General features: G+C 44.6%; 1 protein-coding gene across 3 annotated transcripts in view; it reads right to left on the bottom strand.

The window, feature by feature from the left end:
- KAZN (kazrin, periplakin interacting protein) overlaps nt 1-25,956 on the bottom strand; it is a 204,485-nt gene that overhangs the window by 145,388 nt on the left and 33,141 nt on the right. For 2 of the 3 annotated variants that reach the window (XM_053997487.1, XM_053997490.1), the window contains exon 2: nt 9,265-9,422. In XM_053997487.1, coding sequence (XP_053853462.1) covers nt 9,265-9,422 — 158 coding nt within the window. Of the gene's footprint in view, nt 1-9,264; nt 9,423-25,956 lie in introns of those variants that run through there. The other variant, XM_053997492.1, reaches the window with a different exon arrangement.

The raw sequence follows: 25,956 nt of genomic DNA, 5'->3' as shown, positions 1-25,956 counted from the left end.
CTGTTTAGGAGGGTGAGTGCTGTGTGCTTGAAATCTAATAAAAGTATAAGTTGGGTGACTGAGCAGCAAATTATTGGATTTTCCATAAAAGCCAGTCTCCACATGCTGGAGTGGAGGTTAAATACAGAGAGCAGTCAAAAACTATGAACAAAATAATTAAATCTATATATCAAAAGAAAATAATCATTGTTTCCTTATGATGAGAATTTTCCTGTAACATTTAACTCAGAGAAAGGGTGGCTAATTCCATTTATGTTAATATTAAACCAGCATACTTTTGCTTTTAGCTTAATTACTAAGCAACCAAGTTACCAGAAGAATGCAGGTTATCCAGCAGTTATCCCACAAACATGTCTGGGGCTGAATTCTGACATTGCACCATTAAAATCCATGGAGATTTTCCCAAGAGTCCCATGACAGGAATGCTAAGGATATAAAAACTGACATATGATTACTTGCTAATTGGTCCCAATCCCATTCGTAGTTCCAGTCCCATTCAAAGCCTTTTAATTCATGGAAGAGTTGGGCAGGAATGATAGCACCAATTATTGCTAAGAGGTACCAAGGTGCATTACTTGATATTTATTATTAACAGCATCTTTTAAAGCAATTTTCATCCTAAGGATCTCAAAGCTTTTACACATTAATGAATGAAGAGCCTCACACGATCACTGTGAAGTAGACAAATATTATTCCCAGCTCACAGATAAATGAGGAAGATGGGAATTAAATTCCATCTTTAAATTTGTGCAACGGATAAAAGACACCTTTTCCCTAAACTGAACTGGTGTCAGGGTCTTGCAACCAGTGAGTTCATCTCCTTGCTGGGAAAAAATTGGAGTCCAGGGAAAATCTATGGTTTGCTAAAACTCCGTGCAAATGAAATCGAGTGGAATGCATTTAGCACGGATGCTTCCCTAGCAGTGAACTAAGCCTACAACCTAGAAGGAGTTAAAGTATAAAGGATTACTACATCTGGACAAGATCTGTTGCCAGGGTTAACTCACAAGGCTGTTTGGAATATTTCTGCAGGAATAGCAGCCCAGCATTCACTTTCAGAAACCAGCTCTTCCATTTGAATTTGTTTTCCAAAACAAAACAGCTTTTGCTTACAAAATTAGCTCCCTACCCAGCATCTGAGGCAGGAATCTGGAGAAACAGCTTAATTTTTATCAAGGAAGTGCTTAAAGCAACTGTTGATATATGGGGAGAGAACCCAAACACTCACTGTGTCTCCCAGAGCCATTAAATATTTATTGGTTTTTGTGAGACAAAAATACAAATGTACTTGGCTGGCTCCCACCTCCTGCTGGGCTCAGCCTGGTGACCCCTGAGCTCACAGGCTGGAGGGGAAGTTTGCAGCTGAGTCAGGAGGAGGATTTGCTTTGGGATGGAACTCTTGGGCTTCCCAGTGGCTTGGTCCAGCACCATGGTGCAGCTGCAGCTCACTTTGGGCTGAGGTGAGGGGCTTTAGCTAATTTGTTGACTAGAAATGGAGCAGGAGACTCTCCAGGCAGGAGAAAACACATTGAGGGAAGAGAACACGTTTTCCTGAGTCTTCACATCTTGTGCTTTCCAAGCGCTGAGTGAGGCTAACTGGGATTTTCTGTCTCATTTGCTGGCTGCACAATTGGGGTTTTTTCCTGTTATTAACTGAAAAATCTGCATTGCTGATAAACTGCTGCGATGGCAAATCCGTTCTGGTCTCCCCTAATTGCTTCTTCTACATTTATGAAGATACTCATCGTTTCTCTCTCATGAACTTCAATTAAAGCTTTGCACACACTCTCTGCTCATGAATACACACCGGGTTCTAAGTGAGAAAAAATTGTCACCTCTTCTTCAGTGTTCAACAGGACTCTGCAAATGAAACACTCTGTCCTGGGCCACCTGCTAAGAGGTGTGAGGGCCTTCTGTGAAGGCATCACAGAAACTGGAATTTTGGAATTACCTGGATATGAATTCAATTGGCAATATCCAAGATCTGCAGAGAACTGCCTGCAGAAATCTTGGCTTCTTTATGCATTTTCTCTTTTAATCAGTTCTGGTTTGCCTCTGAATCAAGGAAAGGTGTCCATCAGGTTTTCTCAGGTGCTATACCCTTGCCTACACACACACACACACACATATACATGTATATCTTTATTTCTCTCTCTCTGAGAGCTGAGTTGCTGCTGTAACCCCTAACTTGACCTCTCCACTGGCATGGCCCTCTGCTCCTACTGACCTCCACACCTCCTGAAAACATAAAAGCCAGCACTAACTTATAAGCAACTAAACAAACAACAAAACTGCTGAGAGTCTTGCTTCTGCACTCTTTAAAGGTGGTGCTATGCTCTCCTCTTTGTACATGTGATATATTCTGTATTTTTTTTAGTCTTCTTCTCTTGCAGGGCTGCAAATATTGAAAGCATTTTTGAGCTTTCAACAACAATATCAAACCTAATCCTGAATAACACGCTTTTTTCCAGTTCCAAAGGAGAGCAAAGTAAGAAAGAATGAGAATGAAATCAGAACCGACCCGATGTCACCGTGCTGAGCCACCTTGCAGCCAGTGAATTACCACCAGCTCTGGCCTTACAGCAAATGTAATTTGGGGATTCAGCACTATTATTTAGTGATATAAATATTCCTTTGCAGTGATGGTAGGCAGGAGAATCCATCCTTTGCATGGTTCCAGCTCAGGTTTGAACCCCTCAGGGGTGGAAAAGCACAGACTGTCCCAGAGGACAAAAGCTTCATAAATTCATCCTGAATCTCTCTCAAGAAAATAAAGAACTGATCTTCCTCCAAGGCTGCAACTCTCATTTTTACAGTCATTTTGTAAACTTCCTTACCCTGAGTCTTGGCTCAGAAAGCTCATGGGTTTTGAATCAGGCATGACCACCCAGACACCACTTGTGGGTCACTAATGATGTGCAGAGCTGGGCTGGTGGAGAGAGCAGCACGTTACAGCTCTCCTGAGTTAGAGGTGCCTCTGCTTCCTCATCATAGAGCACATCATTCTCCAAATAAATTGAATTAGTAGAGACAGCCCACCCAGGCTGTCTCAGGCCATGAGAGAGGCAGCAGGTTGTCAGGTACCTGTTTAGGGACAAGCACCACAAGCCAGGCTGTGTAACATGTGTTAATAATGTCATTAGACAATTAGACACAACGAGGTCCTTGATGAAGCTTCAGAGGTTCTGCCTTTTATCTTCTCCTGCTTCAACACAAGTCAGTGTTTTGTGCTCCCTTTTAGCCCTAGAGGGATCATTAGAAGGTGTGCTACTGGCTTGAGGCAGCCAAGAAAATTCCTTCTTATGGAAATGGGCCAGCAAGATTAATGTAAAAAAAAAATACAGCATACAGAGCAGAAAGTTTGTGTTTTGGGCTTTCCTCTAGATACACCCTGACTTGAACTGAAGCTGTTCTCCAAGACAAACCAGTTCATGGGTTGTGCAGGCTGAGATAAATGAGCACCAAGATATATGAACACCTATTTACAGCTGCATTTTTATACAATTTCATAACAGAATTTGCATCATTTCCCTTTCTGCAGCCCTTGAAACACATCGGTGTGGCAAGGACGATTTCAGAACTCAAATAATTCCAGTTTATTGAAACACAGAGGAAATCCTCCTTCCCCTGTTCTTCCTGTTGATACTGATAGGACCCACTCGCGTGAAAACAAAGGTCATGGGGCATTGCTCCTGAAACTCTGCTAAAAGTCTGAAAAACAGATGGTGAGAAGCTTTTAAGTAACAAACAAAATATTGCAACAACATGGTTGGTTTTATACAGCAGCCCTCTGTAGAAAATGAGAACTATTTTTAAAGGTCAGCTGGGGAAATAGCGCTGCTCTGCTGCAGTTCTGCAGCAATTATCGCGGCCGTCTCCACAACAGCTCAGGAAGGCAGCAGGGACCACTGGAGAAAAGACTGTGATGTAAAAGGGCTGAGAAATTATTATCTTCTCTGGTTAGAAATGGAGGGTAATAAAAAAAGAAAAAAAAAACAAAAACAAAAAAAAACCACACACAAAGCCCAGCAGCTGGTGGGATGTTGAATGGTTAAATGTAAGTCATGCCAAGCTGGTTTTCCTTTTTTCCATAAACTGAAAGACTCTCACCTTAAATGATTTATTTACAGGGTATCAGTGTCAGGCTTAAAAGGCTTAAGGTGATGACAACTCAAATACTCAGATATTTTCCAAAGAAAAACAGGGCAATATTCTCTGTCCAAACTGGCATTAACTTCATCTGCAGACCTGTCCTGGCAGACACCTGCTAAAGGTTTGTCCCATGAGCCAGTGAGGACTGGAGATGTTTGATTCAGAGTAAAGGGAAAAAAACAACCTATCAAAAAACCACACACACACAAAAAATGCTACAATACCATATTTTAAAGAAAAAATACTTCTAAATGTAAATGAAAGTGTTTCCTCAATGATTTTTTGGGCAATGAGAACACTATTTTGTTAGCAATTTATGTTAGAAGCACCACCAGGCTGATTTTCTGTCTTTACCTAAGAAATAAATGAACTCCCCAGCAGAGAAGCAGTTGAATATCTCAATGCCCTCACACTCTCATGCCTAGGCAGCAACTGAAATCCAAGTGATTCTAAGCCAGATGTCCCACAAAGCTGATCTTGTTCTTAAGTCACCATTTGTGGTATGATCTCATTCAAAAAGTCCAATGCAAACCAAAAGATGGTTTTGATGTCTTTTCATTCCCTCCAGAACAACACCTGAGGATAATCACAACACTGCTGGGAAAGGCACCAAAGAGATGGTATTTCTCCCAAAGAACTTCAAACCTACTTGAAGTCAATTAAACACTTCATGGAAGGAACTGAATGGGCTGAACTTCCTGAAAGCTTGGCTTTTGAGGGCAGGCATCCAGCAACATGTCATGTGGTCCTTCATATAAGAGACTGTTACCCTACATCTAGGGCTGGTGCTGGTGCCTGGGTGCACCTTTTCTGTTCATGAGACAAATTCCTCTGGAAACAGCTGGATCAGAGCTGATGCACATGACCCAGCCCTTGGATGCTGTATACCTATGCCAGTCCAGTCTCTCACAATTGCAATTAGAAACACAAACTCAAGTAAAACAAATCAAAAAGTAATTTAGGCAAAGCTAGGGGGTGATTTAAAGTTTGAAGGTATCATGGATTCATGTCACGTGTGTCTCAGAAGCAATAAATCCTGCTTTGGGAAATGTCTGAGGAAAAAAACACTGCTAGGCTATAAAATTCCACCTCTGAGGACTATGAAACAACAGGCACAGAGCAAACATCCTTTCTGAGCATAATAGGAGTGTCAGAAATGATTGACAGCAGTGACAGTCTATCACAGGCTGCCGTGTCCCTGCCACAGCGCTGTGCACGGGGCTGGCTGCAGCAGAGGAATTGTTTATTCACTCCAACGCCAGGCGAGGGTGGGACGTGCCACGGGGGATCATTGCACCTTCCCTCTCTGCCTGCTTTTGTGCACCAGCATTATCTCAGCACACCTTTTCCTTCAGGCAGCACAATTCCCATTCTTGGAGCCATTCTTGGAGCTGGGCATGGACACGGTGGCTCAGGGAGGGAAGGTGATGCCAGGGATGTGCTGCACTCCTGGGACACACCAGGAGCCATCTGGGCACAGAGCCCCAGCCCTCACCTGCAGGGAGGGCAGTGCTGCTGTCCCAGAGCTCTCAGCCCAGCAGCCAGAGCTGTGACCAGGGCTTTAGTGAGGAGGAAATCCTATCCAGGGCATGGAAGGGATGGAGAGCACCGGGGTCAAGAGATCCTGCAGACTGTAATGACTTCCATTAAATCACTGTCTTCCCTGGGCTGAATTTGAGCTGGCAGCCCATTGCTGAGAGACTCCACACAGCTGATTACCTCTCCCTGCGTGCAGTTTAACGCTGCTGACGAGGCTGATGGATCAGCAGCCCCTCAGGCAGGCCACACCACAGCTGCCAGCACCATCCTCCCACCAGTGCCACCTCGTCTGCCACCCGTGCCATTTCTCTAACCAGGAGGAGTGCAAAATATGCCCCATTTTCCATGGAGAAAACCCATTTGCATATGGGAGAAGAGAAGAATTTTTTCCCCCACTCAGCAGCTGTTCCTCCATGCTGTGTTTACCAAGAAGTGATCTCTAATTTCCCCTATAAAGCCACAGTCACTACTGTCACAGTTGCTTGTACATGACTACCACAAAACTGAGGCATTAAAATCAGTGAAAAGTGGAGTAAATTGAGAAAACAGATGGGCAAAAGAGGCTCTTCCAAGCAGCTAAGGGAGAAATAAATATGGCCTAATATATGTAGGGACTGGGCTGATGCTTAGGGGCACAGAGTGCACATTTTAACTATCAGAAAATCCAGCTGTGAAACCCCAGGCAGGCTCCCCGGTGCCTCTGTGCTGTGGTTCCTCTTCTCCACTCTGATGAGCATCCTTGTCCTTTGTGCTCCCAGTGACACCTTGCTGAGAGGGCAGGGACCTGCCCCTTCACAGGCACATGGGCCCCAGCACAGCCTCCTCTAAAAGCCCTCGCGGTGCTCTCCAGAGTGGAAAGCTTTGTGTGTTGGTTCAGTGATTCATCCTGCCAAAAAAATGACTCAAGATCAAAGTTAGATCCATGGTGGACCCGAAACCTTTGTTTCAGCAACATCTCCTTGGTGTGTGTCCAAGCAGAGTTCCAAAAATGCGTCCAATTTCTCTCCAAGCCAGAAGGGCAGCAGGCACCAGGCATCACCCCCACATCACCCCTGCCTTTTCAAAGCAGATTAATAGTGGCAGAGAAGTGAGAAATGCCCATTAACTGTCCCCTCTGACCAGCCACTCCTGCTGGCTTAGCAGTCCAGCTGATTTCTAGCCAAAGTATCAAGTTGGATGTTCTCTCCTCAGATTATCCACCAGTCAAAATCAGGTCCATGGCAAGAGAGGGGAGTCAAAGGGCCAAGCACAGGATTCCAGTTTATCCTTTTACAGAGCCTTGCACAATCAATCTTTCCATAAAATAACTAACAGGGAAGGGAAGGGAAGGGAAGGGAAGGGAAGGGAAGGGAAGGGAAGGGAAGGGAAGGGAAGGGAAGGGAAGGGAAGGGAAGGGAAGGGAAGGGAAGGGAAGGGAAGGGAAGGGAAGGGAAGGGAAGGGAAGGGAAGGGAAGGGAAGGGAAGGGAAGGGAAGGGAAGGGAAGGGAAGGGAAGGGAAGGGAAGGGAAGGGAAGGGAAGGGAAGGGAAGGGAAATAATTGGATTGGTGATATCTTTTCCTGGTGTGTGATTAGAGCCACAGGGCACTCTGCAGTCAGGGTAAGCACATATTTGTATTCACACACTGGCGGGGATATTCCTGCCAGACTCATGTTTCTTTCATTCCTCAGAGGATTTATTTTATTGAGGTTTTATTTAATTTTTTTTACTGGATGTTATCACCTGTTTACTTCCATCCTTCTACTCACCACTACCACTTCCCACCTTGTCATTCTTCCAACTTGAAAATCCCAGGCAAGAAAACATCCTGTCCTTTCTGGGAAGGGATCCAGGCACATCATGAGGATACAGGAGCCCTTGACATTTCCCTATTGTTCTTAGCATTTCCTAATCAGTCTCTCTATCACAGGCACCAATTAATATGCATTCAGGACAGCTGATAAGTAGGAAAGCAATTCTTGGGTGCTAAAAATAGAATTCCTGCACAAGGGGATTATCAATAGGTACCTTTTTGTCCCATATTTATTTTTATCTGCCTGTAAGCATCTGCCTGCCCTCATGCCAGACTCCCCAGAGGTATTCCAAATACCTGGAACTTGGACAGAGTTGGATGGGGCTTGGAGCAACCTGGTCTCTGGAAAGTGTCCCTGACCAGGGTAGGGGGGTGAAATGGGATGAGATTTAAGGTCCCTTTCAACCCAAACTTTCTGCCCAAAATTTCAAGCTGGATGTTCTCTCCTCAAATTATCCACCAGTCAAAATCAGGTCCATGCTAGGAGAGGGGAGTAAAAGGGCCAAGCTCTGGATTTCAGCTTATCTCTCTACAGAGCCTCACACTGGGAGGATTCCATGGATTTCCATGGATTCTGTGATTTTATTCCCACTGCAGGGGAATCTATGGAATCTATTCCCACTGTGGGAGCAGACCCAGAAGCACAGTGTAGCCCCTTGTGTTCCCTGTGACACTTCAACAGCATTAACTCTGGTGGTTTGGGGTAAATGGAGGTGACTTGGTTAAAGATGTGCCACAGTGAGATCTGCACCATCCTCACAGAAATGAAATCCTGAGCACAGCAGGAAGGGTTTGCTCCCTGTGGACTCCACAGCCCCCAAAGCCTGGACTGACTCCTCGTGCCAACACACAATATTAAAATACACGTGCTGTTAACAGCTGGGATCCCCAGGCCACTCCTCACCTGCAACAGGATCCCTGCCAGCCAGAGTAATCAGGACCAAAGGCTTTGAAAGTGAGAAGATAAGATAAGATAAGATAAGATAAGATAAGATAATAACCACCAGAGTCCATGTGGCAGAACATGGAAGCAGAACAGGCCATCCCCAGTCCTGAAGAGCTCAGAAGATCTCAGGACAGCCTCAGCCCTCCTTTGCCTGATTTTAGGGCTTGCCAGAGGAGAAGGGAGAGGAGACCACCCCATTTCAAAATACCCCTCTGACAGAAGCTGTCATTTTCCATCCAGGTTTTGCAAATAATGACCAAAACGGAATATAAAAACATAAATATAATTAATATTTCAAAGGTTGTTTTTTGTAGGCTGAAGGAAAGACTGCAACACAGCAAAGCTACAGAGAAAGAGATTGTTTTGTTGAAGCAGCAAAGGCACAAAGAAACATCTGCACATCATTTCATGACTTTTAACTGGCATTTTACAGCTTGGCTAAACCAACAGCTCAGTTGTCTGGCACTTCTAAAACTGGCATTGAGCACAGATGTTTAGTGGACAGATGATTTTCTTTTGGTAGTGCTGATGCTGGATTCCCATCAATGGGCTTATTGCTGTATTCCCATCAATGGGTGCATTGCTGCATTTTCTCCTGAAATTAAGAGCCATTTTCAACCCTGAATCTGTGACTCAGCCCCAGCACAAGCTGCACACTCTGTGCACTGAGATGTTCTTCCCACAGCTGCAGATTTCAGAAGCCAAAATCAGTTTTAAAGAATCAGAAATTAATGCTCTCCCCTGCTAAAACTGCACGTAAAAATGACATATTCCCCCAGATCTGTGTAATGTGCCTTCCTCACATCCTAACACACGTGTGTGTATTGATTTCCTACCTGTGCATCCATCAGGAGGTGCCTCATCAGCCTCATGGCACTTTTCAGAGATTCCTTCTCACTGGGCAAAAAGGCATCTTCATCCTCGTCCAGGGTTTTTGACTTGCTGACGATGAAGTGGGAGATCTGGTCATTCAGGGAATGCAGCGATTCAACAGCTGTGCAGACAGAGGGGAAAGCAAGAAACAGGAATGAAACAGTGCTGGAGGAAGCCAACAACATTTTTTCAGTTTGAGACGAGTGTGATTTGCTCTGGAAAAGTGTAGCTGGAAATAATTAATCCCCATTACTTCCCCTGGACTCTCCTGAGAGGACCAGCAAAGGCATCGTACACACACGGGGAGGAGGCCTGAGCAGCCTGGTCCTGCTCGTGGCAGGGTGGTTGGGAATGAGGTTGTATTGAGGGACACTTCCAACCCAAATCATTCCAGGATTCTATGATTACATTTCTAATCTCAAGTAACAAGTCATGGCTAAAGTGAAAACAAGAAAAAAAAATAGTCAGTCTATTGAATCCCAGCCCAGAGACCTGTTCCCTTTGATGTGCAGGGAACCAGAACTCCAGACAACACAAAGGAGAGAAGCTGGAAAAATTGGCTTTTTATTAGCTAGAGTAGGAGTGAGTCAGACCAACAACTAAAATATTGCTAATTTTCTTTCTTTGAGATTATTGGTATTTGAATCACTGTTAATCTTTTAAATTCTCCTTTGTGGGCTCAAACCCCAGGTATTATATGTGAGATTCTGCTCCCAGTCAGAAATCACCACCTCCACAGCTCCCAGAAATCCCCCAGCAATTTCACACACTTTATGTAGCTGCTTTTTATATATGAACCAATGGTCACATTTATTTCCACCCAATGAAAAGCTCTGAACTTTTACAGATTTGAAAAATCTGCGCTGCGATTTGCTTCTCAACCATGGCGAGTTTGGAGGTTTCATTTTCACTGCCGGCTCATTAAATAAATGAGGTCCAAATAATTCTTCAGTGCATTTTCTTTGTGCTGGTGGCTCAGGCAGTGGAGCCCTTTGATAAGCTCAGAGCAACACATCACTGTCACCCCCTGAACGTGCTGCACATCCTGGCTTGCTCAGGCTGTTTATGAATAAAGCAATGTGTTATTTAGGACTCTCTGACAAACTGATCTTAAGAACACGAGGCAATTGAAATATACTCGACCCAGTTCTGTCTAAAGAAGATCTTCCCACAAAATTGGAAGTAGTAAAGATTAGCCAGAAACCACTCATTGAGGAGCAAATCTTCCCCAGACAAAAGGGCCATAACAAATCACAGTTGTGTCTCCAAAATGCAGGAGGGAAAGAGCAGGATCCTCCTTACTGAGAGGGTTTATTTTTCATTAAAATAATAAAACAAAATCTGTGCCTGGAAATGCCTTGGTGAGGGGACTGGGAGGATTCCCAGCACTCAGGGTGTTCCTGCACCTCCTGCTAAGAGAAAAGGGCTTTGAGGCTCACTGTGATGGAGGGTCCATTTTAAACCACACCATAAATCATAGAATCATACAGTGAATCATGGAATGGTTTGGATTGGAGGGGATCCTAAAGATCATCTCATCCCACGCCCTGCCATGGGCAGGGACACCTTCCACTGTCCCAGGCTGCTCCAAGCCCTGTCCAGCCTGGCCTTGGGCACTGCCAGGGATCCAGGGGCAGCCACAGCTCCTCTGGGCACACTGTGCCAGGGCCAATCGTGACAATTGTACTGCTGGGCTCACGTGCACCCCACGCGTGTGTCACAGCCCAGCCTCATCTTGTGAGCCAGACTCCTCCTGCTCGTGGGCCGGGCCCGTGGAGGCTCCCAGGGCGATGTCTGAGCAGGACACGGGCCTGGGGAGCAGCGTGGCACAAAGGGGGGCCGTGTGCAGCCGAACTCCTCCGTTGCCAAATCGTTTTGTAATCATGTGTCCTCACACCAAGCAACACTTGTGAGCTGCAGGTTCTCCATGCAGGAGAGCAGCAGGCGCAGGGCTGCGCACAGGCAGCAGCAGTTTGGTTTTCTTATCACTCCTAGGCCGAGCTAGCATCTCTATCAGACACGTCAGGCCTGAAAGCCATCTCCCCAGCACTAATGCACCAGTATTGATTCATCCCATCCTTTCTGACCGATGAGGAATTGAGGACAGATCATTTTTTTCCTACTCTGAAATTTTGGCTGGAGCCCTGAGTCCACATCTGCTTTCAGTAATACAAATGTACACCAGAGTTCTCATCGAGCTGATGGCTCCCTTCCAGATTTACATAGACTGTGACCAGAAACTGGTACATGGAGAACTTCTCCCAGGCTTTCTGATTTTAAAGTAATTCAAAACAAACTAAATTATATTATCCTAAATTATCCCAACCTCCTCATCTGAAGCTACAGCTCTCCATTCTCCAATATTTCTTTTTCTCTTTGGGAAGTTTAGCACTGCTGGAGCAGTATGTGGCACATGAAGCTCAGGGGGGCAAATGCTTCTCTCATTTGTAATTCTTTATGTTAGAGAGATGCCAGAGGAATCAGAAAAAAATATTTTCCAGTTAGAATGTGGGGAAATCAGATCAGTATTGACTTGAACCGATTTTTAGAGGGATCTGCCACAGTGCTGTATTTATACTCTCCTTAACAAAACAAATCTTTTCCCATGAACACAGTGGAAACTGTATTGGAAAATAAAATCCTCTGAGTCTTCCTCATGAAAGCAAAACAGGCATTTCCAAACCTCCAGCCTAGTCTTCCTCATGAAAGCAAAACAGGCATTTCCAAACCTCCAGCGTATACACACAGTGAAAACAAAGCTGAAAAGACCAAACCATTCCTGACACAATTTTTCTGGAAGTCCTGTATCAGTCTGCAACACAGCTTCCAAAGGGCCCTTCTTATAAGCAGAAGAAATTTGATACTTCTCATTTAAATCAAGAGACACTTCCTGCCTTTTGCACTAAAAATATAAAGGGCAAAGACAATGAGGCAAACCCTTCATCTCTCACAACGTTATGGCTCAGACATTTCTGCTGAACAACACTTCCACTAACCCAGACAGTTCTTCATGAAAACATCAAATTCTTCTTAAAAGAAAAAAATATGAACCTCACATAGAAACACAGGTATGTCCAGTGGAGATTAAAAGATACTTCTTGGTCCCCTAAAATGAAAAGAAAAAGAGAAAAAAATGAAGCCTGCACCTTTCCCTTGCCATGTCATTCCCCTTGGCTCAAGGTTGGTAACACATCAGTAACGCTGCAAGCGAGACAATGGGCTAAATAAAAGTTACAGCTGTCAAAGTCCTGTCAGCATCCCAGCTTTTCCCATTCCAATTTCATCATTTCCTCACTGCGAGGATCAATTTCAAGAGGTGAAGGAACCATAACAATCCTTCTTTAGCTCTTTGGTGTAACCCCAAAAAGAGATCAAATAAACTCTTAAGGGGGCAGGGGTTCTGCCTGCTGCTGTCAGAGAGGATGTGCTGTGCTGAGGTGCTCAGGTGAGGACAATTTGCCACCCCCAGAAGCAAGAACAGGTCGAAAAAGTTGGTTTTCAGCAGGGCAGAATCACCAGAGCCTGAAGGACGTGCAGGGGAAAAAGGAAATTGCTTTCTGTCGGAGACGAGGGAAAAATTATACTTGTGCCAAAAACTCATTCAAGGAAGAGGCTGAAGCAATAAAGTTGTTCCAGGAGACCCCATTTTATACACTCCAGCTACTGCCCAGATGAGCACAAAATAAAATAAAGCATAGATTATATATCCTGAGATCTACTGACAAAAGCCAGCAGAGTCTAAAATTAATTCTCGGCAGCAGGAGTGAGTAAATGAAAGAGGACGGACACGATAATAATTTTATCAAGGGAGGCTGCATAAAGATTCCTGGGCCGACTCTGCCACATGAAATAGAGAAGATATTTGAGTCTGACTTTGGTGTGAGTGGTCAGCTCTCGCCCCGGGGGATCTGCTCCCGTGGAGAGAGAAGTCAGAAAGCCTCACTGTGTGGATGGATCCTTTGAAAACCCATCCCAAGGGAGCAGCGTTCACTGCTCTGGGCTGCCAGGGAAACCTCGCTGCCTGAGGAGGCCCTGGGAGCCTCACAGGGCTGGGATGTGTGTGGGCAAACTGTGCAATTCATTAGTGTTCAGTGTTACCAAAGAGCTCCTTGAGCAACAGCCACAGGGGTTGTTTTTGCAGCGAGGAAAAGAAAATACTCTGAGCACTTCAGGGCTCCCCATCTCAGCTTTCCCGGTGTTTTTGCAGGGCCCCTCCAGAGACAGACTCAGGGCTCAGACATGAGGGGCTCCAGAGTGTCCAAATGCCTTCCAGCATCTCCCACTGGAATCATGGAATGGTTTGGGTTGGAAGAGGTCTCACCACCTCCTGCCACATCCCATTCTACCCCTCCTGCCATGGGCAGGGACATCTCCCACAAGTTGTTCCAACCTGGCCTTGGATACTTCCAGGGATCCAGGGGCAGCCACAGCTTCTCTGGGCACGCTGTGCCAGGGCTGCACCACTCTCCCAGCCAGGAATTCCTTCCCAATATCCCATCTCCCCTCTGGCATTCCCTGCCATTCCACTGGCATTCCCAGTGGAAGCCATTTCCTGTGTCCTGTCCCTCCATCCCTTGTCCCAAGTCCCTCTCCAGCTCTCCTGCAGCCCCTTTAGGTACTGGAAGGGGCTCTAAGCTCCCCCCAGAGCCTTCTTTTCTCCAGAGTGGACAACCCCAATTGAATTGTTGGATTTCTATTTTTCCCAGTTGAAGCCCCTTTTTGAAGAGTTAAGTAAAACTGATTTGCTCAGGTGATTGACTAAATGTCTTGAACTCTTTTTTAGTTGTCAAATGATAACCTTCTGTGTGACTTCAGCCCCATGAATAATGATGGATGCTCTCATTCCCTCGAAGGAGGTGAGAGGGGAAGGTTCCCCCCCTGATGCCAGGGCAACCCACAGGTTTGGGGCATCGAAAGCATGGAGAGACAGACTGCACAAGGATCAGCAGTGTGTTCTGCTTTCTCTAAATCACAGCCAGTTCTCAAATACTCCCTAATCCCCACCGGCAAAAACTTCTACCTGCACAGGTTTGGGGAGAAATTAAGAATGTGCCTGTGAAAGCTCAAAATCTTGCCTTTGGAACCAAAAAATAACCAGCCTTGCAACCCAGGAAATTCAAGGCAGTTTGGGTTATGGCATGTAGCCAGCACAATGTGTAAAAATAAGATATTTATACAGCTAAATTATAAATAAAGCCCAATGCTATTATATTATTGAGGTTGTTTTTTGCTGTGTCCAAAAAAAGGACATGCAAGACATGCAGCAGTTCATTTTTGCCAGATTAATGATTCTGATTAGGAAGCCTTTCCTGCTGTAGCATTTGCTAATTGCATTTGGACAGATCAATTAATTTATTCACTTAGCAGTAGAAGAAACCTCCCTTTGTAAAAGCCAAGCTCATGAAATCACAGAGTCATAGAATCATGGAAGCATGGAATCCTCAAGGCTGGAAAAGGCCCCCAAGATCATCAAGCCCTACCTTCACCCAGATACCCCTGTGCCCACTGTCCCACATCACAAAATGCCACCTCTGCCCGGTTTTTAAACACTTTTACGGATGCTGACTCCACCACTTCCCTGGGGAGCCTCTTCCAATGCTTTCCACCCCTACAGTGAAGAAACTTTTCCTAATATCCAACCTGCTCCCCTCTCTGGAGCCATTCCTGCACTGCTTCAGCACCTCTCAGATGAGAAGCTGATCTGCAAAGCTGCAACATGCACGGACACAGGATCACAAGGCAGAAGCTCTGAGCAAACAGAGCCCATTTTCCTCTACCCAGGCTGTCCTGCATCTTTGCAGCTGGAGAATCCACCCTGAGCCATCTGCCCCATCCACTGCTCGTGCCAGACGCTGTTGACAGGCACAGCCTCACAGAAACACTGGGGAGATCTCAATCTGAACCACTCCAGAAATATTTTCTCCTGTTATTCCTAAGAAGAGACCTACAGCTTTTTTTCTTCCTTTGTGGCCTTTAACTTGTTTCAAAGGAGGCATTCAATGAGCCCCCTCGTAGGAATAATTTACCACACCATTAAGTGAAGAAAAAAAAAATCTGGTGTCTGCATTAGGGGCTCAATCACCTTTCAAGAAACACTGCAAATAACCCATTACAGTAATTACTGACGAGCTGGTCTCTCTGGGTTCTAAATGGTTGGTGTGTAACTGGCAAAGAGCTGCATTCAGAGCTTCCCAGATGCAAAAGAAAGCCATCAGACCAGTAAATGGCACTAGAGTTCCAGAGGAAAACATGCCCTGCAATAAAGGTGGTCATTTTTTCAGCTTATTAGTTTCCCTTTACAAACCCGACCTTTTTGGAAATGAAAATAACATCAAGTGGAGCTCTGCAGGGTGGTAGCAGCTTTTTAATAATCAAAATTTTTCATTGACATCTCTTTTATGGTGCAGAAGCTTCTTTCAAAATTGGACTTTAAACCACTTCAATAAAAATGTCAATTTTGCATTGTTTTGGTATGTTTTGAATCTAGGAACAGAGAAATATATTTTGTAATTTGTCCTTACACTCCCTCTCCATTTAAAAACCTCATATTTGAGCAGAAAAGGGATGTGAGTTCCAGTTCTGTCTGCAAGGACAGATGTCCATATTCTCCTTGGAGAACCCCCCTGTTGCTAAAAAAATTCCTGTTGATGTATCCAAGATATATCTGAACTGAGTAGGGAAAGAAGAGCTGTTGTATTTTGCTGTGTCTTTCTGAGCTTCTTAAAATCATCCCTCTGGAAAGGGCTTTTCTTCTTTGCCTCAGTTTCTTCAGCTCTAAGTCACAGCTAATGATAGTAGTGAGATGAAGTTCACTAGAATTTGGCCAAAATTTTAAAAATTAAAAGGCTCAGTGTTTCCTCTCACTAATACAGTGCCAGGGCAATTTAGAAAATAAACAGTATTTTGCTCTTTGGGTAAAATCTCACTAGAGCTACGAGAACATCATCCAGGTGAAGAAGTGATCCCACCCCTAAATACTCATTTATTCACCCCAGCTGTATGAGTTAAACTACTAAACATTATAATAAAAAAAAATACCACTCACTCTAGGGAAAAAAAATCCAAATTCATATAAATTGCCATGTTATGCTTATGATTATGATGGGAAAATGGAGTTGGAGCAGAGGCTGAAGCAGCTGGGATGGGGTCCTGCTGCTCTGGGCAGTGCCTTGAGCTGAGAGATCCCACGACTCCACCAGCAAACCAGATCCAAACTTCATGGCTGGGCTGTTGTTGTTTGCAGAAATATTCAAGATGCTGAATTCCCCAGAGAGCTGCAAACTGCCAGGCCAGGAACAATGTCAAACCTTGAGAAATGTGGCAGGCGTGGCGCCAAACCAGCAAATCCAGCTCCTGCAAGAGAAACTCCATTCCCACTTGCCAAGAACCAAAACAACCTTTCCAAAGGCAAACACGACACCCGGCCTCGCAGCTGCTGCTTGCTCCTTGCTGTTGGGTAATCATTTCTTTGTCACCTCCACGGCTGATGGTGCGACTGTCTGTTCCAGAAACAATAGCTGCTTTGTTTAGGAAGAGAACAACAGAAATTCCTGCCAGCAGCAGGAGCAGACATGCAGCTGCTGTGAGCTGGCTCTGGAGGAGTGATGCCCATCATGAACAGTCTTGGATGGGGTATAGGACAAAATGAGCTCCAGGGTCTTGGGTGGGTCAGCTAAACCCTCAACACATCAGTTCCCATCTGCAAACACACATCCTGCAGCCTGTGGAAACATCACACACCACAAAGGAGAGATGCCACCACCAGTAAGGGACTTGTCTGGCTTTTCCCCAGCTACAAACTGGGAGCTGTTCTGCTTTAACAAGCAGCTCCTGGTGCAAACAAGATGCTTCATCTCCCTCGTGTCGAAGGTGAAAGAAAACCCTTCCTAAAGGTAATTTAACAATGACTGGCTTTTCTGGGGTTTGAATGAACTGAAAGCATTAGAAGACAACTGAGCTGGGTTTGTTTCCCACCAAAGTTTCTTCAGTTTCTTCCCATACAGAAGAGACTGAAGTTTTATGTGTTGTTTTGAGTGTTGAAAAACCAATTGATATTGTCTTGGGAATCTGCTCAGGTTTCAATAATGAGAGAGGGTCACCAGAAATCCTGAAAGGAGCTTAAAAAACAAGATGTAAAAATCAAACACGCTGTGTCTGTTCGCTTCAGCTCCTGAGATCTTTGTTTCACCCTTAGGATGGCACTTCTTTCAACCAGAAATGTTAGAAACAAAAGGAAAACCAAACCAAACAAAAAAGCACCAGATTTGTCATATCAAAAAAAAGTCAATGATGCTGAGACTTCAATAAAGTCATGAAAACTGGCAACCTGCAAATCTCTCCCTGCATGTGCCTGTATTTGTTCATAGATAAAAGAAGGGATGGAGAATACTGTTAAAGCAAGTATTTAAATTTCCTTGGGAGCTGCCTTGAGCAGCTCTGCTGCTTAAAACCTTGGATGTGACACTAACAAAACGCTGGGCTTAGCAATTCTATCTTAGGAAAAACCCCTTTATTGGCAGAGCATTAGAAAAAGCTGAAATTCAAACAGTGGAAACACAGGTTGATAAACCTCGGCTGAGTACAGCGGATCAGAGGGTCAAGTTTTATCAAGCACTCACACAAACCCAGCTGTCTCAGGGAGCCTGGGAGGGGGATTTAGTTCCTGCTGCAGATAAAGGTGATGCTGAGGACCACACCAGATGCTCCATCTGCATTGACCCTGCTGGCAGAGCCACCAAGCAGCTTCTGACTGATAATTGTTTTATTCCCACGTTTCCTTCTCATCCATTCCCATTCATCCACAGGAACAGCATCAATTCCTTTAGAAGACTGAGAAATTCACACCTGTTTTTATGCATCTAAACCATGGGATGATGTCACCTATGGACGTACAATACCCTGGATATTTTGGATTAGTTGCAATTTGTGCAATTTTGTGGTTCCAGTGTCCATTACTGCTTGATTTTGACTTGTATCATTGCAGCCAATATCCCCAACCCTATTCATGTGGAATAAAAATAACTATCTAGAAAATAAAGATAAAATGAGACTATATTCAGCATTTAATAACCCTGACATGATTATATCTTTGGAGCAAAATCTTTAGATTCACACTCTTCAGTGTGTCATTTATTTTTATGGGCCCTGAAATGAATAATCTCCTCCTAAAATAAAGCAGGCTTTTTCAGACCAGTGTTAGAACTTGTTATTTCTGTAAACTACATCTATAAAATGCAGCAGAAGAGTATTTTTTTTCCTAATCAATATTATCCTGTGATCAGTTTTTTCTGTATCCACAGCTTCAGACTTAATGTTCCCTAAGTAAGAACAAGTCATGCAAGCAGCAAGTTTAGAAGTTGTGCCAGGGAATAACAGGAAAAATTTCTTCACATAAAGGATGCTCAGGCACTGGAATAGGCTGTCCAGGAAAGTGGTGGAATCATCATCCCTGGAAATATTCAATGTGGATGTGGCACTTGGGGAGGTGCCCACACAGGAAATGTGTCAAACTCTTCTGCCTTGTTTTTTTTTTTCTTTTCATTGAAAAATACACAAGTTTTTAAGGGCCTGTCAATGGGAAGGTTTCGTTTAGAAAACATGTAAGTCCTAATGATGCTTAAGCATCCTCCTCCAGTGTTAGGGATAGCATTTGAACAGGACTCAGTGGGCACTTCCCATTTCTTTTCAGTCATGTTGCTTTCATTCTACTTGAGCATGATCATTTGTCAAAATTATGACATTTCCAGCCAAAAAACAAACAAACAAACAAAAAAACCCACAACAAGTAGGAAATTCAATAGTAATTACAGAGTATTCAAATGTTGGCCTCAGTTGGAATAATTATTTCTCATCTCTTAGGTTTTCTAGATGTTCCTGTGAAGGTGCTTTGAGCTCTGTTGTATCCAATGGGATGTGCAGTGGGGAGGCAGCACTTCCTCACTTTTTATGTGTAGGAAAGCCTCATGTGACACTAAGTGGATTTTTCTTCCTGATGACCAGGGGCAAATAATTTGTTTCTAAATTTCCCTACCTGCAGAAAACAATGTCTTCTTTGTTTTGGGTTCCCTGGGTTTTGTGATTTAGCTTTGAACCTTGACTTCATGGCCGAGTGACTTCATATCTAAATTACTCGCTCTGCATTTGTAAACTTTGCTTGTGGCATTCATTTCAGGAATTTGAAAGCAGTGAAAATCCCCAATATCCCTGTAGACAGGGATAACATATATTGCATTGACCTCCTTCCCTCACTTTCATCTGCAGCCTTTGCAGCAGGATTGTTTGGCAAAGCAATGAAATTAATAAAGGACGAGAGGAGTAACTGTCACCAGTGTGGGAACAGTTAGACAAGAAATGTGCAGCGTTGTGCAGGCAGCACTTGGGAGGGCTGGGATTTTCCAGCAGTTGTGTCCCTGTGCCAAGTCCAAGTGAGGAGATCAGACTGGAGCCAGGCACAGGGAGAGATGAGATCACTGCAGTGCCCCGGCAGGAGCGAGGCAGGTGGAATCACAGCAGCAGCAGAGCAGGAGATATTTAAAAGCCTCCCTCTTCTCTGTGACATAGACTATCAGGTAAATAGAAAAGGTTTTCATTAAAACATTTAAAACCCCCTGAAGCGACTCAGGGACTCGTTCTGTTTTGAAACCTGCCCTCAGTTCCTGGGCTCCTGATGTCACTGAGGCATTTCAGTGTCTAACTTGCTTTTCAGGATGGAATTTAAATATTCCTGAAGGGACAGATCAAGGCAGTGATCCAGCCCTGGGTGTCCAGCCCACGATGGGTGGGACATGCCCAAACATGAGTCACATGGAAGCACACTGACCTGCTGCCATGCTGACCCTGCCCTCCCAGCTGACAAACACGGGGGCTGAACACATCCTCCAGCCTCACTGCTCCATCCTGAGGAGCTCCCACTTCCTTCCCTTGGTGGCAGTGAGAATGACACAGTTTCTGGGAGCCTTTTATCTTTCTGAGGCTCCTGAACCCGTGTAAACCTCAACATTGGCAGTTAATTCTCCTGTTACTAACCCAGCCCATTTCTCTGCTCCCCAGCAGCTGCCCAAGGGAACAACCATTCTCTTTGGCACAGAATTTTGATGGATGAAGGGAAAGCATTTAATTTTGATGCTTGATTGACAGAAAGTGTCCCTGCTAATTATGGCTAAAAGACAGGAGAGAGGAAAGGGATAATACTGTTCCATCAACTAATTTTGGTGTCATATTGAGGGTGACTGGAGACCACACAGTGCAAGAGATTTATTTACTCTATTTCTTATCAAGTTGGGGTGTGATCAGGACCAAGTCTGCTCAGCTTCAATACCAGTGCAAAATATTGTGTTGTGTAAATAAGAAGCAAGCCCTGAGTAGCTCCAGCTGCATAGAGGCCACCTCTGTCTCTCCAGTGGAGCTTCAAAGTCTTTGGTGGACTTCATCCTCATCAGTGCCGAGGCATCAGAATGATGTGTCTTTCCCCTAAATTGCTTTTTCTCAATTTCTCACCATGATTTCAGAAGGCCAGCCTGACATGGGGCTGCATCAGCAGCACGTGGGTGAAATGCTGGGCTCCAGACACCTGAGGGACTTCTCGGCCAGCTTGGAGAAGGGAAAAGCACAGGGAAACCTGAGCATAAGGAGGACCCCTGGTCTTTAGAAACCCCATCTTCATCTCCACTGTCCAGCATTTTCCTTCCACCCACACATCAGAAATGAGGAAGAGGAACTGCATTGCTTGTCTGGTGTCAGATCCAGAGCAAACGCTGGGACAAAAACCACCCCTGCAAACCAAGTCTCATTAAGCCTACAAGGACTCAGTGCAGGGTTCCTTGGCTCTCCCATACAAATGCCACACCAAAAGAGGCGCAAGGAAATTCCTACAACAGAGGCATCTGGTTTCATCCCTATGGATTTCTGCACCCCACTAAAAAGAAAACAGCCCCAAACCTGTTTCCTGCCTCCCCACAGAGGCACAGTTCCCACACCTGAACATCGCTCTCTGCTCTTCGTTCCAGGTTTGCCATGGCAACGAGAAAACTGCGTATTACCAGTGTAAAACAGATGGGTTGTGCTTTTAAATTGTCTCTGTGTCTCTAGCCAGGTGATGATATCTCCTGGATACGAGGCATTTAGGACCAGGAATACGCTGCAGCACAGCCAGTCCCAGACTGCAAATACGTAATGGACTGCAGGCACCTGCCAAGGGCAGGAGGGGGGTCTGGACTTCAGAAAACGAGGGCTAAAGTGGGCAGAAAGCAGGGGAAATTGGATTCCCACGTCATTTTGCTGAGGGCTGAGCCAGGCAAGCTGAGAGCAGAGCACACCCTGCTCTGGACAAGCCAAGAGGCTGGAACACAAGTGTTTCCATCAGGGAGGAACTCGCCAAACTGCAAAAGGACATCATGAGCCAAGCCAGGGTTTCTTAGCAACAGCATCACATGCAGGGCCATTAACTCCAAATTCCTCCCTGCTAAACCCTGATCTAGGAAAACCTTCAGACACTAGTGACAGCTGGAGTTGAGATGTGTTTTGTTCAGTCTGATAAAAGGGGAAATCAAAGGTAGCCAGTGAAGAGCAAAGACTAGAAATGACTGCATCTTGGGGAGGTTTCTCTGGATATCCCAGAGGTGCTGGACCTGCAGCTGGCTCGTAATTAGGCTATGGAGAGCTGCCGTGGCAGGTCTACAACTGCTCAGCTGGAGCAGCTCTTGTGTTCTGCTGGAGGATTGGCTTGGCCAAGAAGGCAACTAAAAAGCAGCTCATAAAACAGACACGAGAAAACCAGCACAGACAGAGACTCAGAGGGCGAGCAGTGATTCATGTATTACAGCGGTTTGATTTTCTCTGGCAAAGTGCTTCATATTTGTGGGGCTCCACTGACTCATTTCGTTGCCACTACTCCTGATTTAGTGGTGGCACAGCAGCTCAAACAACAGCGAGACCAGAGCAGGTGACCAGCAGGCTCCTCCTGTTCCCTTTTGAACACCATTTGCAATATTTCTACTCTGATTGTAGCAGAAAGGAATGGTGACTTTATTTCACCCCTAAGTAGCTCTTTGTTTTCTCATAGCCCGACAGCTGAACAGCTCTGATTTGGTTTTGGAAAGCTGCAGTTTAAATGCAGCTGAGCTCAGGCTGAGAACATCACTGTGAGAATCAAAGTGTGCACTTTTACCACATTTCAAAGACAATTTTAAGACACTCTCAGGGAGGTGGGAGACAGATTCTGTTTGAACCGTTCCAGAGCTGGAATGTGTGGAGCTGGTGACACTGTGCTCACACTGCAAGCACAAACACACACAGGGTATCTCTCTGTAGTATTTTAAACATCACATTTTCACAGTCAAGACAGACTACACATAATCTTCCTGTTTCTCATTATCTTTTGCTGCTGATCACTGAGTTATCATCAGAGGTTATGAAGCTGATGTGAGAAAAAGGCAAGATAAGTACATTTGTAGGGTCTCTCAGTGCACTGGAAAGTTCCCTTCCTTTAAAAGTTCAGCTCATTTTGGCCTGTCTGTTTGTGCTAATTTTTAGGATTCAGCTCTTGCTCTTCCTCTGGGACAAAAGGGAAACCTGTCCCAGATGCATTTTTCATTCAGCCTGTGACACACAGGTGTTACTTTTATCCTGAGACCAAGACAAAACAAAATTTTGCTGTGATTTTGATTCATTTCTCTGTATTAATACCTTTCGAAGTAAGCAGCTTAAAATTACACTTCAAAATGCTCCCACTGGTATTTTGACATGAATAAAGGATAGATTTAAATCTACAAAATAACACACAGCAGAGAAGTAGCCGTGGTCAAGAAGTAATTTGCTGGCACAATCTACAGCACCATCTGCCTAAAGCATATTTAGGTGCCAATTATGATGCTCAGGTTCCCTGGATCCACCCAGTTCTCTCCTCAGCTGTGGAGCAAATCCTTCCATCCCTTTGTAATTTGCATGAGAAGTCAGGATGATAAACTCCTTAATAATGCCAGCAGATAGCACGCATTGAACTAGAGGAGATACAGGTTTCTTTAATGAAAAGAACATGAGGTTTATCATGTTTTTGCTATTAAACTCTGACGAGATTAGGCTAATGAAAAGCAAAACCAGCCTCCCTCCCCGCAGGATTGCTCCTCAGCCTCAGAAATGTTTGCAGTGAGAGCTTCAGACATCTTCTCATGGGTTTTCCTCCTTGTGTGACAAGCACAGCACTGCCACCACCACCACCACAAATGAACACTGAGGTGTAAGACCTCAATCTCTTGGCTTCTCTCACAGCCTCCTCTTGTTACTCTTTGTAATGACTTTTATTTATATGTTCAAAATAAATAACTATAATTTAAATATAAATAAGTATAAAGGAGAACTGCACACATAAAGCTCTTTTTTTTTTTTTTTGCCACATCTTAAAACCCTCAATAGCTCCTGTCCTGGGAAGAGACTTCATTAGCACATATTTCCATACCAAGATGAAAGAAGTGTGTGAGGTTAAAGTTTTCCCTGGAAAAGGAGATGATCTCCAGCTGTTAATGCCATTATGTTCCTATTCATTAGCATTTCTGGAAGCTGACAAATATGTTCTTAATGACATTTTTCCCCCCTTAATGCTTTTTAAAGTATTTTTCCCTTACTGCAGTGCTAATAAGGTGTAAAAGTCCTGTCCTGAAACCATTCACGGTACCACAGCTCACGCTCTGCTGCAGTTTTAATGGCAAAATTTTCTAACAAATGCAAATTAAGCAAAGTATTTAGTGGTACTCAGAGTCAACACGTTCTCAGATTAAAACTTTCCCCAACCTATTTAGTCAAGATTTAAATAAAAGCGTAGAGGCAAGTTTCAGTAAGAACTTTGCTTGTATCCAGGTAGTTTTCACTGCCAGAGCTCAGCTGGTAAAGGGTTTTTAAATATATATATGTGTATGTGTGTATGTGTGTATGTGTATGTGTGTATGTGTGTGTGTGTGTGTGTGTGTGTTTATAAATATATATATAAAATAAAACCAACTCTACCAGCTGCAGAACTACTGGCCAAGTGGAACAGCATTCAAATTGAAGCAACTCTATTTCATATTTCTTCTGCATCTGCTTGCAAAAGAATCAATTACATAAATGTGCTTTGAAGGTATCCAGCAAATACAGCAGTTTCCTCTGTCGTTCTCTAGCAAATCAATGATCTCGGAAGTGAAATAAATATTTTTGTACATTTTGGACAGTTTTATAATTTAGAGGCAGATTCCAGCAGGAAAGCCTTGCATCAACGCAGCTGCTTGGGGAAGATGGATGTTAGCACAATGTCAAATCTAATCAGGAATGACACGCTGCTGTTATTTCATTCTGCTTATCAAAATTATTTATCTCCAATTGTTACTTTTTGCAAACTGCTGTAAGGTGGAACATTTGTCAGTACTATCAGTGAGGGAGAAGTGTGATTACACACAATTTCTCCACCTCCAGACCATTCAAGCAAGTGCTTATTTTAATTCTTTGTAAGTACAGCATTTGAAAGCACATTTAAGTGTTTTGCTGAAGAGGGTTCTGGATAGTGATAAATGAATCATTACGAGGACAAATTACCCAAACTGGGTCATAATCGACCACACGACGCAAACTCCAGAAGTGGAGTGGGGAAGCGGGAGTGACTCACCCAGCAGTAACAGGGAAGAGACTGATTCCTGCAAATGAATACCAAGGGCAAATGTGAAGCAATTCAGAATATAATTTGAAGAGTTCGCAGGTCTTCCTGACCTCGAATGGGTCTTGAAATGGTTTGAGGAAATCTAGGAAAAACAAAGATCACCGATCCCCATTTTGCAAAGTCTGTGTGTGCTTGGCATGAAATGGGCAGCGTAACTGGGGCCCAGCAGCCTGGCTGGGAATGTCCCAGGAAACACCAGCAGGGCTTTGGCTGTGGGAGAAAGGTGCAGGCAGGTGGGAACAGGGGCATTTGTAACAATAATAATGATTACAATAAAAACAAACACTCCTTGCTTAGCGCATGAGCTCCAGGGCAGAATTCCCTGTCCTGTGCTTCTTTAAGGTGCCCAGAACGAGGGAAACAAAAGGTAAGAACATGGAACAGCAGTGCAGATGCTCCTTTTGCCAGTTATTCCCATAGTCTAAATTATCTTGAGGAAAAGAGGAGGCCATTCAAATGAGGCTTTTCATGAAAGAATGATCCACTTTTTATATCACCTGCAGGACAGACCACACTGCAGCTCCCCTTACTGCCATCCATGGCTCTGTGACACCAAGCAGGACAACTCTGCTCTGCTCCTGCACTGAGATCTCCCTGGCTCCTGGCAAACTTTCATGTTGGCCGGTTTTCAGCAAACTACAAGAGCATCCACTCCCTCCCTGCTCAGATCCCAGGCCAAGGTAATCCTGCTTCACTCGGAAGGGGAAAGCAAGAGGGAAAGAGTCATGCTGGCTGCACGCCTTTGGGTTTGACATCTGCCTGGTGGGTGAGGGCCTCTTCTGGCTTCACACCGAGGCCAGATGTGCCAGCCCCCACGTCTGACTCCCACTGATGGACAGCAAGGTTGGGAAGAGCTTTGCACAGACCCAGGCGTAGGCTGGAGGAGGATGTTGTCAAAATAACCTCCAGAAATCAAACAGAGCAGCAGCTCCAGAGACAAAGCTTTTCATCCCAGCCCTTCCCTAATCACACG

The sequence above is a fragment of the Vidua macroura genome, chromosome 23 (genome assembly GCF_024509145.1).
Source record: "Vidua macroura isolate BioBank_ID:100142 chromosome 23, ASM2450914v1, whole genome shotgun sequence".
NCBI classification, from domain to species: domain Eukaryota; kingdom Metazoa; phylum Chordata; class Aves; order Passeriformes; family Viduidae; genus Vidua; species Vidua macroura.
Note: the sequence above shows the minus strand (reverse complement) of the source record. Positions and strands in the feature narration are given on the sequence as shown.